Source organism: Lissotriton vulgaris, chromosome 10, assembly GCF_964263255.1.
Source record: "Lissotriton vulgaris chromosome 10, aLisVul1.2, whole genome shotgun sequence".
NCBI lineage: Eukaryota > Metazoa > Chordata > Amphibia > Caudata > Salamandridae > Lissotriton > Lissotriton vulgaris.
This window is the reverse complement of record NC_141698.1, coordinates 749383280-749397359: the sequence shown is the minus strand read 5'-3', so window position 1 is coordinate 749397359 and position 14080 is coordinate 749383280. Positions and strand designations below refer to the sequence as shown.

General features: G+C 39.3%; 1 protein-coding gene across 36 annotated transcripts in view; it reads right to left on the bottom strand.

Moving 5' to 3' along the window:
• ABI1 (abl interactor 1) overlaps window positions 1-14080 on the bottom strand; it is a 391827-nt gene that overhangs the window by 206739 nt on the left and 171008 nt on the right. For all 36 annotated transcript variants that reach the window (XM_086941617.1, XM_086941621.1, XM_086941633.1 and 33 more), the window contains exon 3: window positions 531-707. In XM_086941617.1, coding sequence (XP_086797743.1) covers window positions 531-707 — 177 coding nt within the window. The remainder of the gene's footprint in view (window positions 1-530; window positions 708-14080) is intronic.

Genomic DNA, 14080 nt, shown 5'->3' with positions numbered 1-14080 from the left:
TAACACGTTAATACAATGGATTCAACGAAAGCTAAGTTAGCTAAGATATCTAATTATTTCAAACAGCGATCTGGTCAAGAATGCAACCTCTTCTCCTTCAAAGAGGTAGTGTGTTGATGCTGAAACTAAGTATTTATTATCCTGAACTGTACCAATATTTCTAGATTGCATAAAATGGAACAGGGCCATGAAGAGGTACACACTTTTGGTAGTTACAATGAGCAAATCACACAGTGAAAAATAATTTGTCCCCATGACCGACAGTCAACCCAAAGGTTTGGTGGTGAGCAGTCAGCTGGGTTTGCAAATCACAGGTTTCTTACTGATACACACTGCAGCGTCAAAGGATCACTGTTCATACACATTTAAACATACTGCAAACGAGACCTCTCTCGGTGCACTCAGTTTGTACTTGTGACTGATCAGCTAAAGTGTGGCGGCTTATCAATTTGGCGCACATCAAATAAGAGAGCATGAAAAATGTTGTACAAGTAAAATATACACATCCAAAAATAAGGGAAAATGTTTACCTTCACTCCATGGCCTACGTCATCCAGCACTGTGTAGTCTATGGGTTTTCGAATGTATCTGACTGGGCGCTCCATGTTTGCTGGTGCTATGATTTTGTGGGTTCGTGCAGTGTTCTTATTAGTTGTTAAGATGCCAATCTCCCTTCGAGCTACTTTTTCTTTATGAATGTCCACGGTCTGTAATTGTAACATTAAAAAAACGTATTTTCAGACATGTTCAAACAAATACTGCAACAGGAAAAATAAAACACACTTGTACATATACAATAGTGAACATGGACAAAAACTGGTAGTTCAAAAATCCACCTTTATTGTGTACTTAAAACAATACCAGCAATTTCGATCATGTTCTTGAAATTTAATAAATACAAACAATGGATCGCTGTTATTTCTTGCAGGCCTATTAAAAATTAACACGTCTTCCAACATCACCAGTCTATGGAGGCTGTGGCTGCACTCATACCCATCTTCCAGTAAAGCTTGCATGTGTAACTCAGCCAATATGATCAGTTTTACATTGTAACTAGTTCTAAAAGTTATTTAAGGCCCAGTTCTAGTACATACCTTACACCCATGATACCTCTTAAATTCTCCCCTTTATTCCCAATCATTTTTTTCAAACCTATCAATATTTTGGTGCAGAACTCGAATAAATCTGAAAAATCTTCCTAGCTTTTCGATTCATCGCACCAAGGCCAGGGTATCATCTTCTTGCTAAGGCCCCACCAATAATTAATTACAAGTTCTAAGCAAGAATATTTATGGACTTGATAGCGTTATCAAATGTGAAGTGTCATCATACGGGATGCCAATAATAGTGTATTATATTAAATCCACAGAGTTACATTTATTTGTGCAATATTATCTCTTCGTTTATAAGCGGGTCTGGACTAATGACAACTAAAATGCTAAAGCGTATCCCTCTATTGACATCAATATATCAGCCATGACAGTGGGATGAAGAACGAGGCCTGGAAAACATTCACCATTTAAAGGCTCCATTTATAGACAGAAATATACTCACTAGCTAGAAAAGCGGTAGGGAGCATGTCCCTCTCTGGCTATGCCCACTCCTCGAACACCTTTCTGATGCCACTGACTATACCAGCCAGTGTCCAGACTTGTATACACTTGTAAATGTACTGTGGTAAAAGCGGAACCTTTCAACATGGAATTTACGGTCCAAGACAGCCTATTACATTATTGTGCAATGTCTCCAACAGTCTTGAGCAGTCTCTTGTCTTAGGGACAGGAGTATCCTTCAAAAGGTGAGTATCTCATTTATTTAATTGTTTATTGGACTGTGAGTATAGTCTTTTTTTCATTACACTGGATATTGTGGATGGGTGGGGGAGGACTCAGGGTATCCAGCTAGTTGTTTTCTAAAGGGATGCAACTGTGCGCAGAGCAACTCCTAGTATAATGTCAACCAGAGTAGAATAGGGATGGTGACGCTAACTTGTAAGTTAAGCTTGATACAAACATTTTCTCACACAGAGAAGTGGAAGCAACAAGTGTCAGACAAATCAAGCTTTCACTGAACCAACTTTTCACAATAGGGGAAAGACTGGAGGAGACTATTAACCATGCTAGAGTTTGGTGGTTTATTAAACAATATGCTCTGTATGACATACATTCTATTTCTTTAAGCTATTCGACAACTCTAACCTTTATCTAACATGAAAAGTGCAAACTGTACTTGCACCGATTACTTTAAATTAATTATTCTCTCGGTATTTTACACTTGGGTGTCTCTAATTAATTTGCCTAAGAAGGAACACCCACAAATTGAGTATCCTACAATACTGTCCTTTTGGAAATCAATATGTTAATCGTTCAGCTTCATTACAATTACAGATGTTTGCATGTCAGAAGAAATGTATCTTCGAAACAAATATATCAAATTGAAATTCCCAAATTAAAATTTGGATCCAAAAAGCAGTATGACAGTTGAGAAACACATATGACAAAATATAAAGGTAACAATTATACAAATGTTGAAGTCCTTGTAAATGAACAACTGAAATTGCAGACTTTGGGGAGTGTATCCTACTAAAGACCAAAATATATGTTTTGAAGGTATATGGAAAAAATAAAGGATTACCATTGCTACTTAATGTTTAACATAACTCGTAGAAAAATGTAGTATAGATCTGTTCTACAGCCAACTGCAGTGAATTCGGCAAATTATTTTTTTTGTATATGTATTTTATATAACTGGAAAGTATACGTTTAAGCAAATTGTTAATATTTGAAAATATATTTGTGTGTTCAACGTAAAAAAATAAACAAAAAACATTGCAATATTACAGAAGTTCCAGAATCGGTTTCTAATGTGGAATGAAGACAGCATCCTGAACCCGCACAAAAAAACTTGTTTGCTTGATTTGTCTTTCACTTTACTACAAACCACAATAAAAATTCTTCCCCTCAAAGAGTATCCAAAACATTCTCTGTCGCGCAATGAACCATTGGCACAGTAATGCATTTGAGAGCCATGTCAGACACGTCGTTTCTAGTCCTCTTCTAATGAAGTGCTGCGTGCCCTGCTAGATATTACAGTATCTGGGGCACGCTTTCTGCTTGTGTCGAGCAGCTGGCAGCCTGGGCACTGTTGCTTGAATGTCAGCCAACAATTAAGGGTGAGCTCATTTAACAGGAAGGAAATGACAAGTCAAGGGCGAGGAAGGAAACTGGCAATATGGGAGCGGCGCACTTTATCAATGGGTGTCGGGAAAAGGCGACACATTTGGTCAGAGACAGCACAGTTGTTGCTATTGTTCATTAGCACGTGTGTAGCGCACAATCGATGCCATGAGCGGTGCATCGTAGCGCCTCTCACCCATATTTAGGTAGGAGAGTACATGGGTTGCCAATCTCATCTAGTTCGCCTTTGCCTTCCATAATAAAAATACAAATACCGGCCAGCTCAAGGGGACTGTGTGGACCGCTGTGCCATGCTAACCTTTTGCCATCTTCAGCTCCTCTGGGGGTGACCCAAGCTATCTTCTTGCTCTGTCAGGGGAGTACAGCCGGGCAGGGATGCACCCACATTTTTGGAGACTAGAAGGAGCTATTATCGGTAAGTTGACCATGTATGAGTCTTTTAAGCGCAAAGACTTAATATAAGGGGTAAGAGTATCTTTTTATTGACTTTGACCACCCCATCAGTTTGTGCGAACCTTGCTGGATAAAGGAACTTGACTTATCACATCCCGAAGAAGCACTGATCTTAAAGGGATTCATTTGCAAGAAAAAGTTTACTGCTTGGTTGATCATTTAAAAAAAATAAAATAAAAAAAAAAAAGTGCTGCTGGCGGGTGAGCCGTTTAGAACACATGGTGCGCATGCGAAGGATTCCGGTGCATGCAGCAAGGTGAGTTTCCATTAGAAATCTACAAGCAATAACTTTCGCCACGTTTATTTAAAAAAAACCTAATTCCTATGGAAAAAGACACATGGCAAAACATCGGTGACCATTTTAGATCTTTTGGAAGGAAGTAATTGTGATCTAAGGCACGCATGGGCATTGAAGAATGGCAGTACGGCGCGCATAATAAGTTCTGATTTCTTCATTAGTGTTGGAAGAGGCGAAACGCGACTGTCAACAGCAGTGACAGTCAGCAGCAGGAGTGCTGTGATTGCTGAGCAGTGAAGTACTGAGTGTTGGTTATCCAGCAAGAGCACCGTGTTAGAAGTAAGAATAACAAGGATATTCTGGAGTAATTTTGTACGCCGAGTGGCACTCCCGTTTAGCCAACATGTTGTTTAATGAACCTGCAGCAGTTTCAAGTTGTGGGGCTCCACATCCTTTACATTTAAGTTCACTCAAGGAGTTTTTGGCAACTCCTGGGGAACCAGCTGTACAGTGGAGCTAGTGGAAGGAGTACTTCCTGAACTATATAACCAACATTGAGGATAGTAATGGTTCTAGAAAGCGGAGAGAAATAAACGAATTCTGATGTATTACCTAGGGCCACTAGGGCTAAGTATTTATAACCAACTACAGAAACTAGAAAGTGCAGATGATACAGATGTGTTTTAAAGTGCTATTTCGGATCTGGATGAATATTTTCCCCCCAAAGGATGTATAGCAATAACGCGTCATTACTTCTTTCAGGAGAAACACACACGCATTGAGGATTATGTTCGGTGTTTAAAAAATTGGTGATTACATGTAGATTTGGAAATCTGCATGAGTAACTTGTATGTTATCAAATTGTAACTTATGGCAAGAACAAGTGCATACAGGTGAGATTATGGGTAGAAGAAATCTGCATGATGAACTTGTATGTTAACAAATTGTAATTTATGACAAGAACAAGTGCATACAGGTGAGATTATGGGTAGAAGACAAGGCTAATTGCAAAGACGTTGCAGCAATTGTAAGGATGGCAGAACTGTCTGAGCGGTGAGCCAAAGCTACTCTTGCTCAGGAAAAGAAGGCTGTAGACTCTGCGAATAAAGTATCAAATTGCAAACAGAAAACAATGTAGACCAGTGGGCGGCATACCGACCAAAAGAAAAGGGTATAATATAGGGGGACAATGTGGAACAAGTATGGAACATTAACACTGTCTGTTCTAAATGTCGAAGTACATCACACTCAGCTAGGTTCCAAAAGTGTCCTTCGAAAGCTGCTAAGTGTCTAGAGTGTGGCACAATAGGATATAATAACCAAAAAAGAAGATTCCTTTCTGTGTGCTAAATTTTTAGGTAAATATTAACATTTGTTGTAGTCAGTTATAACAACAGCCCACCACACATAATATCTAAGTCAAAACATAACATTTGATGTATCTGGATGTTTCGTGGAAGTGACCAAAAATATTTAGGGCTCGAGCAAACATCCCAAACTAGAGAACACGAATATTCATGTAAAAAGAAGTCCGTTTTCAATTATGGACTACAAATTTGTGTAGAAAACTACAATCATGGCGCCCAAACTGCAATAAACATTGTATATATGCCGGAATTCGCCATATATGTTTGTTTAACATAATAATAACTATCGCTATCCTGATTAGCCCGTACAAATAATCAAAAAGATACAGGGCTGTAGCAGAACCATGAATTTGTAGATACGGGTCTTTTTTATATATACAATAGTCCGTTTATAAATGTGGACTCTGATCCCCTTAAGAAAACTACCATCACGGCGCTTATATTGGACCACAATACCGCTTAATTAATCACAGGCGTTTCATAATTGTCCGGAAATCGAAACCGCACTGGGTATATAAACCATGTCCCTGTGCAACACCTTTACCGATACGGGCAACCAGGGAAACCGGACGGGCGGAGCATTAGCTGAAATTAGAGGTATGATGGACCGCGAGTTTTAAGATTCAAGGGGGTTTATCTATCGACTCATTTCCCCTAATGCTTGGGAACTTGCCTTCCCGAGTAAAATAGCTTCATATGCGGGCTTCTTAAATTCCCTTTAAATTCAGGGATTTTGAATAGTCACTGTCTAAGGCAAGCTTTATGTAAAACAAGCAGGGGTTCTTTACCCAACCTTGACATACAACTAATATTACCCACTATATCAGTTAAAATTAGGGAATGGAATGGCCCGTTTTCCCCTTTTTGAAAATAATGAGTAGTGTGAAATGCAATATCGATAGAATTCATAACGAGTTGACATACATGTAATCAATAAGGTAATATAATATATATATTATCTATTTAGATGCTGCTGACCGCCTCAATTGAATAAGAGGGACAAATTCGTGAATTCGTGTAGAAGCTAGGACCACGATTGGCCAGACTAATACACGGAAGAAACAGAACTAGAAGTTAACTAAAGTGCAGCAATTGTCACGGATCGCTTCAGCGCAAAATAGAAGTAAGCGTCAAATGTTAAAAATGTCCTACTTATCAAAGAGTCAACTTTACTTCGGTTCATTGAATTCTAAATCAATGTCACTTTATATACAGAGTCTGACGACAAAGCAATGAGGAGGAGTCATTAATGTTACTACCACTCCTGGATTGTACCTGGTACTGCAAAATATTAACTGCTTTACACGTAAGATATAGTCAGACTTCCTTGCCCCAAACAGCCTAATAGTCAACACCACCACCGTCTAATTTGTAAAACTAACAAATGTTATATCTACTTCTAGAAAGAAGATGTTTTAAATAGTCCTGAGGAAGGTGTTCCAAACAACGAAGCACCGAAACGCGTCGACAAGTTTTTAATTGCAACTATTCTGTTTTTTATATGTACTGTTAAGATAAATTGTGTGGACTTCTGTAAAATGATTTTTGAACAAACATATGTTTTAAGTAAATTGTGTATACTGTGTATATGAAAAATTGTTTTTAATAAGAAAGAAATAAAATAACACTTAGATACATCAAATGTTATGTTTTGACTTAGATATTATGTGTGGTGGGCTGGTGTTATAACTGACTATAACAAATGTTAATATTTACCTAAAAATGTAACACACAGAAAGGAATCTTCTTTTTTGGTTGTTACATGTCCCGGTCCTTTCTGGGTTAAACAGGGAAAACTCTCTCTTTTTTAAGAATATCTCTGCTTCTGCAGCCAGAGGGTTATCAATAACGATATGGATACATTACGAACCTTCGGGTTCTCGGGAGACCAATGCAAAAAACTACTAGGAGGGTCCTCCAAAAGCATTAATACAGTAACCCTATCTTAAAGGAGATGATGATAGGTGGAATAAACTGTGGAATCTTAAGAAAAAACTGATTCGAACCGAACTTCATGCAGAATTTATTATTCAATACTGCAAGAAGGGGGTCATTCCAAAAGGTCTACAGATCACCAATGAACCTGGATTATTCATAAAAGATGAAAAGTTTAAAGATAGTTGGACATTAATCGCGAACCGATGTAGTTGCGATTGGATGTTACTGATTATCGACACAGCACAGGGACTCCTAATAATTAAACACGAAGAGATAGAAAAGTTAGAGAAGGAACTTAATGAATCTACAGCTCTGGATGATGCTATAAAAAAAACTAGCAGAAATAAAAGAGGACATTACGGGTTACCAGGAGTACATGATAAATAAAAAAAGCAATAAACTTAGAAAAAATATAACTAACTTTAAACTTGAACTGGTATACCCATATCTCCAAAAAGACTACTATGACCAACCAGCACCTAGTGAGTATAATAATCGTCCCTACAAATACAATAGGAACAAATTCTTTAAGAAAAACTTAACTTTCTTAGACACCTCTTATAACACCAGTGATTCGGAAGCTGAGAGAGTCCCAGAAAGCACTAAACGCAATGAACCAAGAGAAGAATGTAGAAGATTTTCATGAATACCAAGTTTTTTTAGGCCAACAACAGAAGAGACAGACCCGTGGATTCAGGACGCGGGGGAGGGGACGTCAGGGTTTCCGCCAAAAGGAGGGAACAATGAGGAGACCATATATGAGGACTCGCAGTCACAAGGACTGGGAATAAACAATCATATCCACAAAGCACCAATAATAAACCTCTCTTTTAAAGTGCTAACAAGAGAGGAGGTTGCTATTCTAGAAAAAGGGTTAGGTTTTGCCCCATGTACTTCAGGTTGTAGGTACTCGATAGAAAAGGATGTACGAGACCTCTTCCCTAAGATAGAATAAAAAGATTTTTTTAAAATAGGGAGAACACTCTAAAAGACAATACATCAGGTCTACAACCACTGTTTACTTGGACCCCCAACATCACTATGGTCAGCCAGGAGGTCGATACGTTTGAAAAGGCAGTATCCATAGGATTAGAAAAACTAGTAACAGACAAAATTTGGACAAATAATAACCTATCCAAAAACGAGAGGGAGGCACTAAAAAACCTATTAAAATGTGAGGATATAACTATAAAGCCTGGAGATAAAGGAGGAAGTATTGTCATACTTAATACTGAAGATTATAATCGGAGGATGTATTCTCTCTTAGACAACAGATGCCACTACAGGAAATCAAACATAGGAGAGTGGAACAACCTTAAGAAAAAAGTAAGTGACATAGTTAACCTAGCAAAAGAAGATTCCATTATATGTGAGGAAGAATTCAGATTTCTTGTTAACAATCACCCAAAGATACCAGCCCTTTATGGGCTTCCAAAAGTCCATAAAGACATGAGGAACCCCCCGATGCAGCCAATAGTATCTGGAATTGATTCCATTACTGAGCCACTCAGTAAATATGTTGATCATTTTATCCGTCCCCTAGTGGAATCGTTGCCCTCATATATAAAGGACACCACGGACATGATCTCAAAAGTTGAAGGAATTGATTTTAGCAATGCAACCCAATGGTTAGTGTGCTTGGACATCGAGTCCTTGTACACTAACATACCCCAGCTAGACACAATTACTATGATGAGACATTTTGTGTAATGAAGAAGGTGATCTGAATGCACAAAATACTTTCATTGTTGATTGCATAGAGATTGTCCTTATGAATAACATCTTTTTATTCAATAAAGATTGTTTTTGTCAAATAAAAGGTACGAGCATGGGAGTCACATGTGCTCCTAGCTTATCCTGCTTATATGTTGGAAAATTTGAGAGGCAACATATTTACAACGAGGTCAGCCCTTTCTATGAGAACATTAAATACTGGTCTAGATTCATAGACAACGTGTTTTTTTTCTGGGAAGGAAGTGAGAATGACCTCAATGCCTTCCTAGACTGGCTTAATTGTGGAGACTTAAACCTTAAATTTACAGCCAACAAGAGTCAAGTGGCAGTTAACTTCTTGGATATTAAGATCTTTGCAAAGGAGGGCAAGCTAAGTGTGGAATTGTACGTAAAACCTTCGGACCGGAACACAATTCTCCACCACACTAGCTACCACCAAAAAAGTCAAAAGGATGGTATCCCCTATAGTCAGTTTATTAGATTCAGACGTAATTGTACGGATAAGATCACCTTTGAGAAACATGCTGAGAACCTAAAAATTAAATTGCTCCAAAGAGGCTACCCAAAACGATTAATACGTGAGAGTTATAAACGTGCAAAGTATCAGAATAGAGAAATACTGTTTGAGCCGAAAAATAAAACACTACAACCAGAAATCAATATTGTTATGGTTTCAGACTATAATGGTATGAGTTTTAAACTCAAAAATCTTATAAACAAAAATTGGTTTATTCTTAATAGAAAGGGACAGAAATCTTTACCTAAACCTATCTTTTCATATAGAAGGAATAAAACAATTCGCAATTGCTTGGTTCAAACTTAGAGAGCCCAAAAAAATCTGCCAATTAAGCATTAATCAGGGCAAACCTATTCATGGGAATTTGCCGTGTGGAACATGTTCCCACTGCAAATCCATCATTAAGTCTGACAAAGTTGAACTCAATGGCGTATCACATTGGATGAATGACCATGTCAACTGTAGAACATCCAATGTTATATACCTATTGATATGCCCTTGTCAAAAGGGATATATTGGTGAAACTGGCCGAGAGATGCGTTTACGACTGTCAGAACATAGATCAGCCCTTAAAAATCACAAGAAGAACGCCCCTTTAGTTGAACATTGGGTAACAGTAAATCATAAAGAAGATGAACTCAAATGGTTCATATTGTAAAAGATCAAGACATCCATGAGAGGAGGCGATACTGATAAGAGACGCAAACAGAGAGAACAATTCTTTAGGTCTAAATTTAGATCATACACTGAAGGCTTGAATAGTAGAGAAGAATGGGAAAGAATGGTGAGGTAGCACCTAATTACTGGTAAACATGGACTTAACCCCTTCGATGCGGCCGCTTTTTTTCCCCGTGTGCGGCCGCCGGCCGAACACGGGCGGGCCATGACGAACCCCAGCCGTCATCAGCACACGAGCACCGTAGTGCATGACGGCTGGGGTTCGTCACCAGCATGGAAGGGGTTAATAGACAATAGGAAATGATCTGCTTATGTGATTTAGTCCATGGTTTTTAAGTAGAACCGTAACAATGTGTATTTATACAACTTATCCTAACAAGCTAATCCTATGTACTACTGAAAAGGGGTAAACTAAAATATATTTCTCTGTAAACATCTAATTTGTCCATATGTCCAATGTATTGTAACTTACATAGGGTACAAAACAATGAATGAAATCTATATATGTCAATGGAATTGTATGTATTGCATGTTGAGAACAACACAGATTAGGGCTAAATGATGTTAAGTACTTTTAGTCATTTTGTAGGATATATAACTATATCACTAAACAGATAGTATCCTTTTTCTCTGTAAACATTTAATATGTCCATATGTCCACTGTACTGTAACCTACATAGGATATAATGAGATGCTCATCAAAATGTATTGTGCATAGGACGTAATGAGTTCCCGTAGACTTCACCATACATATGTGAATCATATATATATATAAATAAATATATATATAGGTCCTTTTATTCAGGAAATTCCATTGTTCTTGACCAATCTACAGCTCGTCACCTCTTCTGATGCCTCACACTCTGGGGTAGCCTATTGGGGGATGCAGGTCACTTGACATCCAAAAGAGGGTAGCATAACATGACCATCGGTTCTCGCTTTAGTTTGATAGTGGTGGGTGGTCAGGAAGTATTATGTGCCCAGCACCCTGGGTTTTGAGCACCAAATCCACAACTGAACTGTTAGTGCACTAAGGGGACTAAATTCCAAAAGGCCTACTGTCTGTGCATATAATGTATACCTAATCCACTGTATTCTACCTTTACTCCCACCATTGAAACAGATCCCATAACCAGGAGTAACAATGATAAATTATTCAATCTGCAATAACCATATTTCTGGGGAAAAAATGGAATATTCGGGTAGTAAGCATATTGTGTTCTTTAATAAAAGACTATCGACTCAGCACCCTTATTCCCTTATGCAAATGGGGAAAACTACTCAAAAACAATGTGCTCCATTTATTTTTGGAAAAACACAATCTCCTACACAAAAAAGGTTTTAAAAAGAGCATCGATATAAACAAAATGTCAAAAACGTCACCAGTTTTCTAGAAGATTAAGAAAAACAAAATCTGAATTGTACACTATGCTGCATATTATCGAAATTCTGGATGGTCAAAAATTAATATCAGCTGCTCTTACTAAGAAAAGCAAAACAGGAGCTATACATATGAAACCTGGTACATGCTTTCCTGCGCCCCATGACTGTGCAAGACCTTATTCTGTACAATAATGGGGAAACCCACAAACTGCATCGCCCTTCACACGAGGGGGAACCATGACGAACAAGCATTTGCATAGCCAAGAGGTCTCGCCTTTGGGACCTTATAAGTGTTTATCCATGCAACAGTTAATGTTGTTGCACCAAGGATATTGTGCTGCATAACTAAATACTTATAAGGTCCTAAAAGCGAGACCTATCAGTCGGTGGAGGATGGTGCAGATGTACATAAAAGGTATAAGATGGCGAGGGGAGACCATCAGTGGGTACTGGGTGGACAGAAACTAAAGTGGGCTGAATTCAAAAGTAGAGAGGAAGAGACGTTTTCTTACATTGTAAATGCTCAGTCTTAAATTGTTGTTGTTCAAACTTTAAACGGATAACAAAATATGCGTTTTACACATATATTATGTTGTAAGGTGTCTTAAACACCTTATCGGCAAGTAAAACCAAGTTCATTAAAGCAACACTAGTGAGAACCTTTGAGCCAATTTAAGAGAAATGGAAACTTTTTTTTTTGTTTGTTTTTAAACCACACCAATAATGACATGTTTCTTACAGAAAAACATAATTTGTTTTTAATTTCACAGTGCTGCGTCACGGACATGTAGAATTAGAACATTGGGTTTGACAGAAAAGCGGTCTCCGTGAGAAGAAAAATAGATTAAACAATGCTTGAATTTAATTTTACAGTGTACACTTTAAAAAGCACAACCAAGATTCAAATAAACCGGACAGGGTTAACTTTTCGGAGGGAAACTAAGAAGGATGATGTGTAATGCCATTGAGAGACTTGTCGTAACTTCTGGTGTAATACTGAGGTTTCAGATGGCACCTATAGAATAGAATGCAAGTTGATCTAGAAGCCGGAAGAAAGCTTGCAACCATAAATGAGCTTTCCTGTTATTTCAGACCAGACATGCTCACTTGTGTTTCACATAACACCAAGTGAAGTTCACATATATGCAGGTTGTTCCCTTTGGCTGAATTAAGTGCTGTATTTGCTGTCTTCGGGCCGATGTGCGCAAAAAGAGAGGTTTTAATTGGCTCATTTCCGATGATAACAAAGATTTGTTGACTTTTTTATTTAGATCATGGGTGTTTTGCTTTTATTTTTTTGTGAAGAGGTGGCTTCTTACCATGAGTGCATCGACCATCAACCCATAGGCTGGTTTGATAATTTACTCTTATTTCACTGAAGTGGGCCTAAATCACAATCTATGTGAAGTACGAGTTACTCACCTTCGGTAACGATGTATCTGGTAGAGACAATTCTAGCCACAGATTCCTTCATGTATAATTATCCCGAGGCGTGAGACTTGATCCAGAAACTTTTTTGCCACAGCCTCCCTGCGCGCCGGGGGCGGGGCAACATCACGCGACTCTGCCCAGGCGTCGTTGGGACACGTGACGTCAGCGAGGTCACATAAGATACACCCCCCCTTTCCAACGCGCCTACGTCAGTTTTCTTTGGAGAACTTTTCCGCACCACAACGCAGAATCACCAGATAAACTGTGGAAGCATGGGAACAGTGTGCGAAGAGCAGAAAAATTGGAAAGAGGAGGCGACTAACAACACCACACAGAATAGTGGCAACACCGTAGAACCCAAAGACAGGAAAGAAGGAGCAAGCAGAGCCCTGCGTAGCCACCCTGTCAGCACTCCTGTGCCCCAGAGGCAAGGAACATGCGTAGAGTCATGGTACCCGTAGTAAGCCTACCACCCCCATCCAGAGAAGGGGACCAGTCTGAAGACAGACAGGGACAACAAGCCACCCAAAATAGAGAGAAACCACCCACAAGGGACATGGTAAGACAATGGTCAGATGACCCTTAATCAGGGGATAGCACTGGAAGGAAGGGAGGGGAGGGAAGGACAGGGATAGAAAGCAATCTCCCCCAAACCTGGAGTAGCCAGAGCAGCAGAGCACCGGAGCACCATCATCCATAAATCAAGGAGGAATGAACTGTCCCCACACAGAGCCACCCGTCAGGAACAAGGAAGGCACTCACAGGAGACACAGCCCCCCACCGGGAGGCGAGTACCGAAGACCAACCCAAGGGTCCTCACAGGATAGAGAAGGAAGGGCGGGCCGTGAAGGAATCTGCGGCTAGAATCGTCTCTACCAGATACATCGTTACCGAAGGTAAGAAACTCTTACATCTCAGAGACTACTAGCAGGAAATTCCTTCAAGTACAATAGATACCCCAGCAATACCCCCTGGGAAGGAGGGTCTGCGAAAGGACCCCACCAGCCAATACAGAACAGAAGGACCACCAGGGGACCAGATCTGTAGACCAGGAAGAACCTCGTCCCTGCCAGGCAAGGGGAACCCCCACAAGCAGAACCCTATCGACCCCAAGGGGATGTAGGAAGGGAAAAGAAAGCTGAAG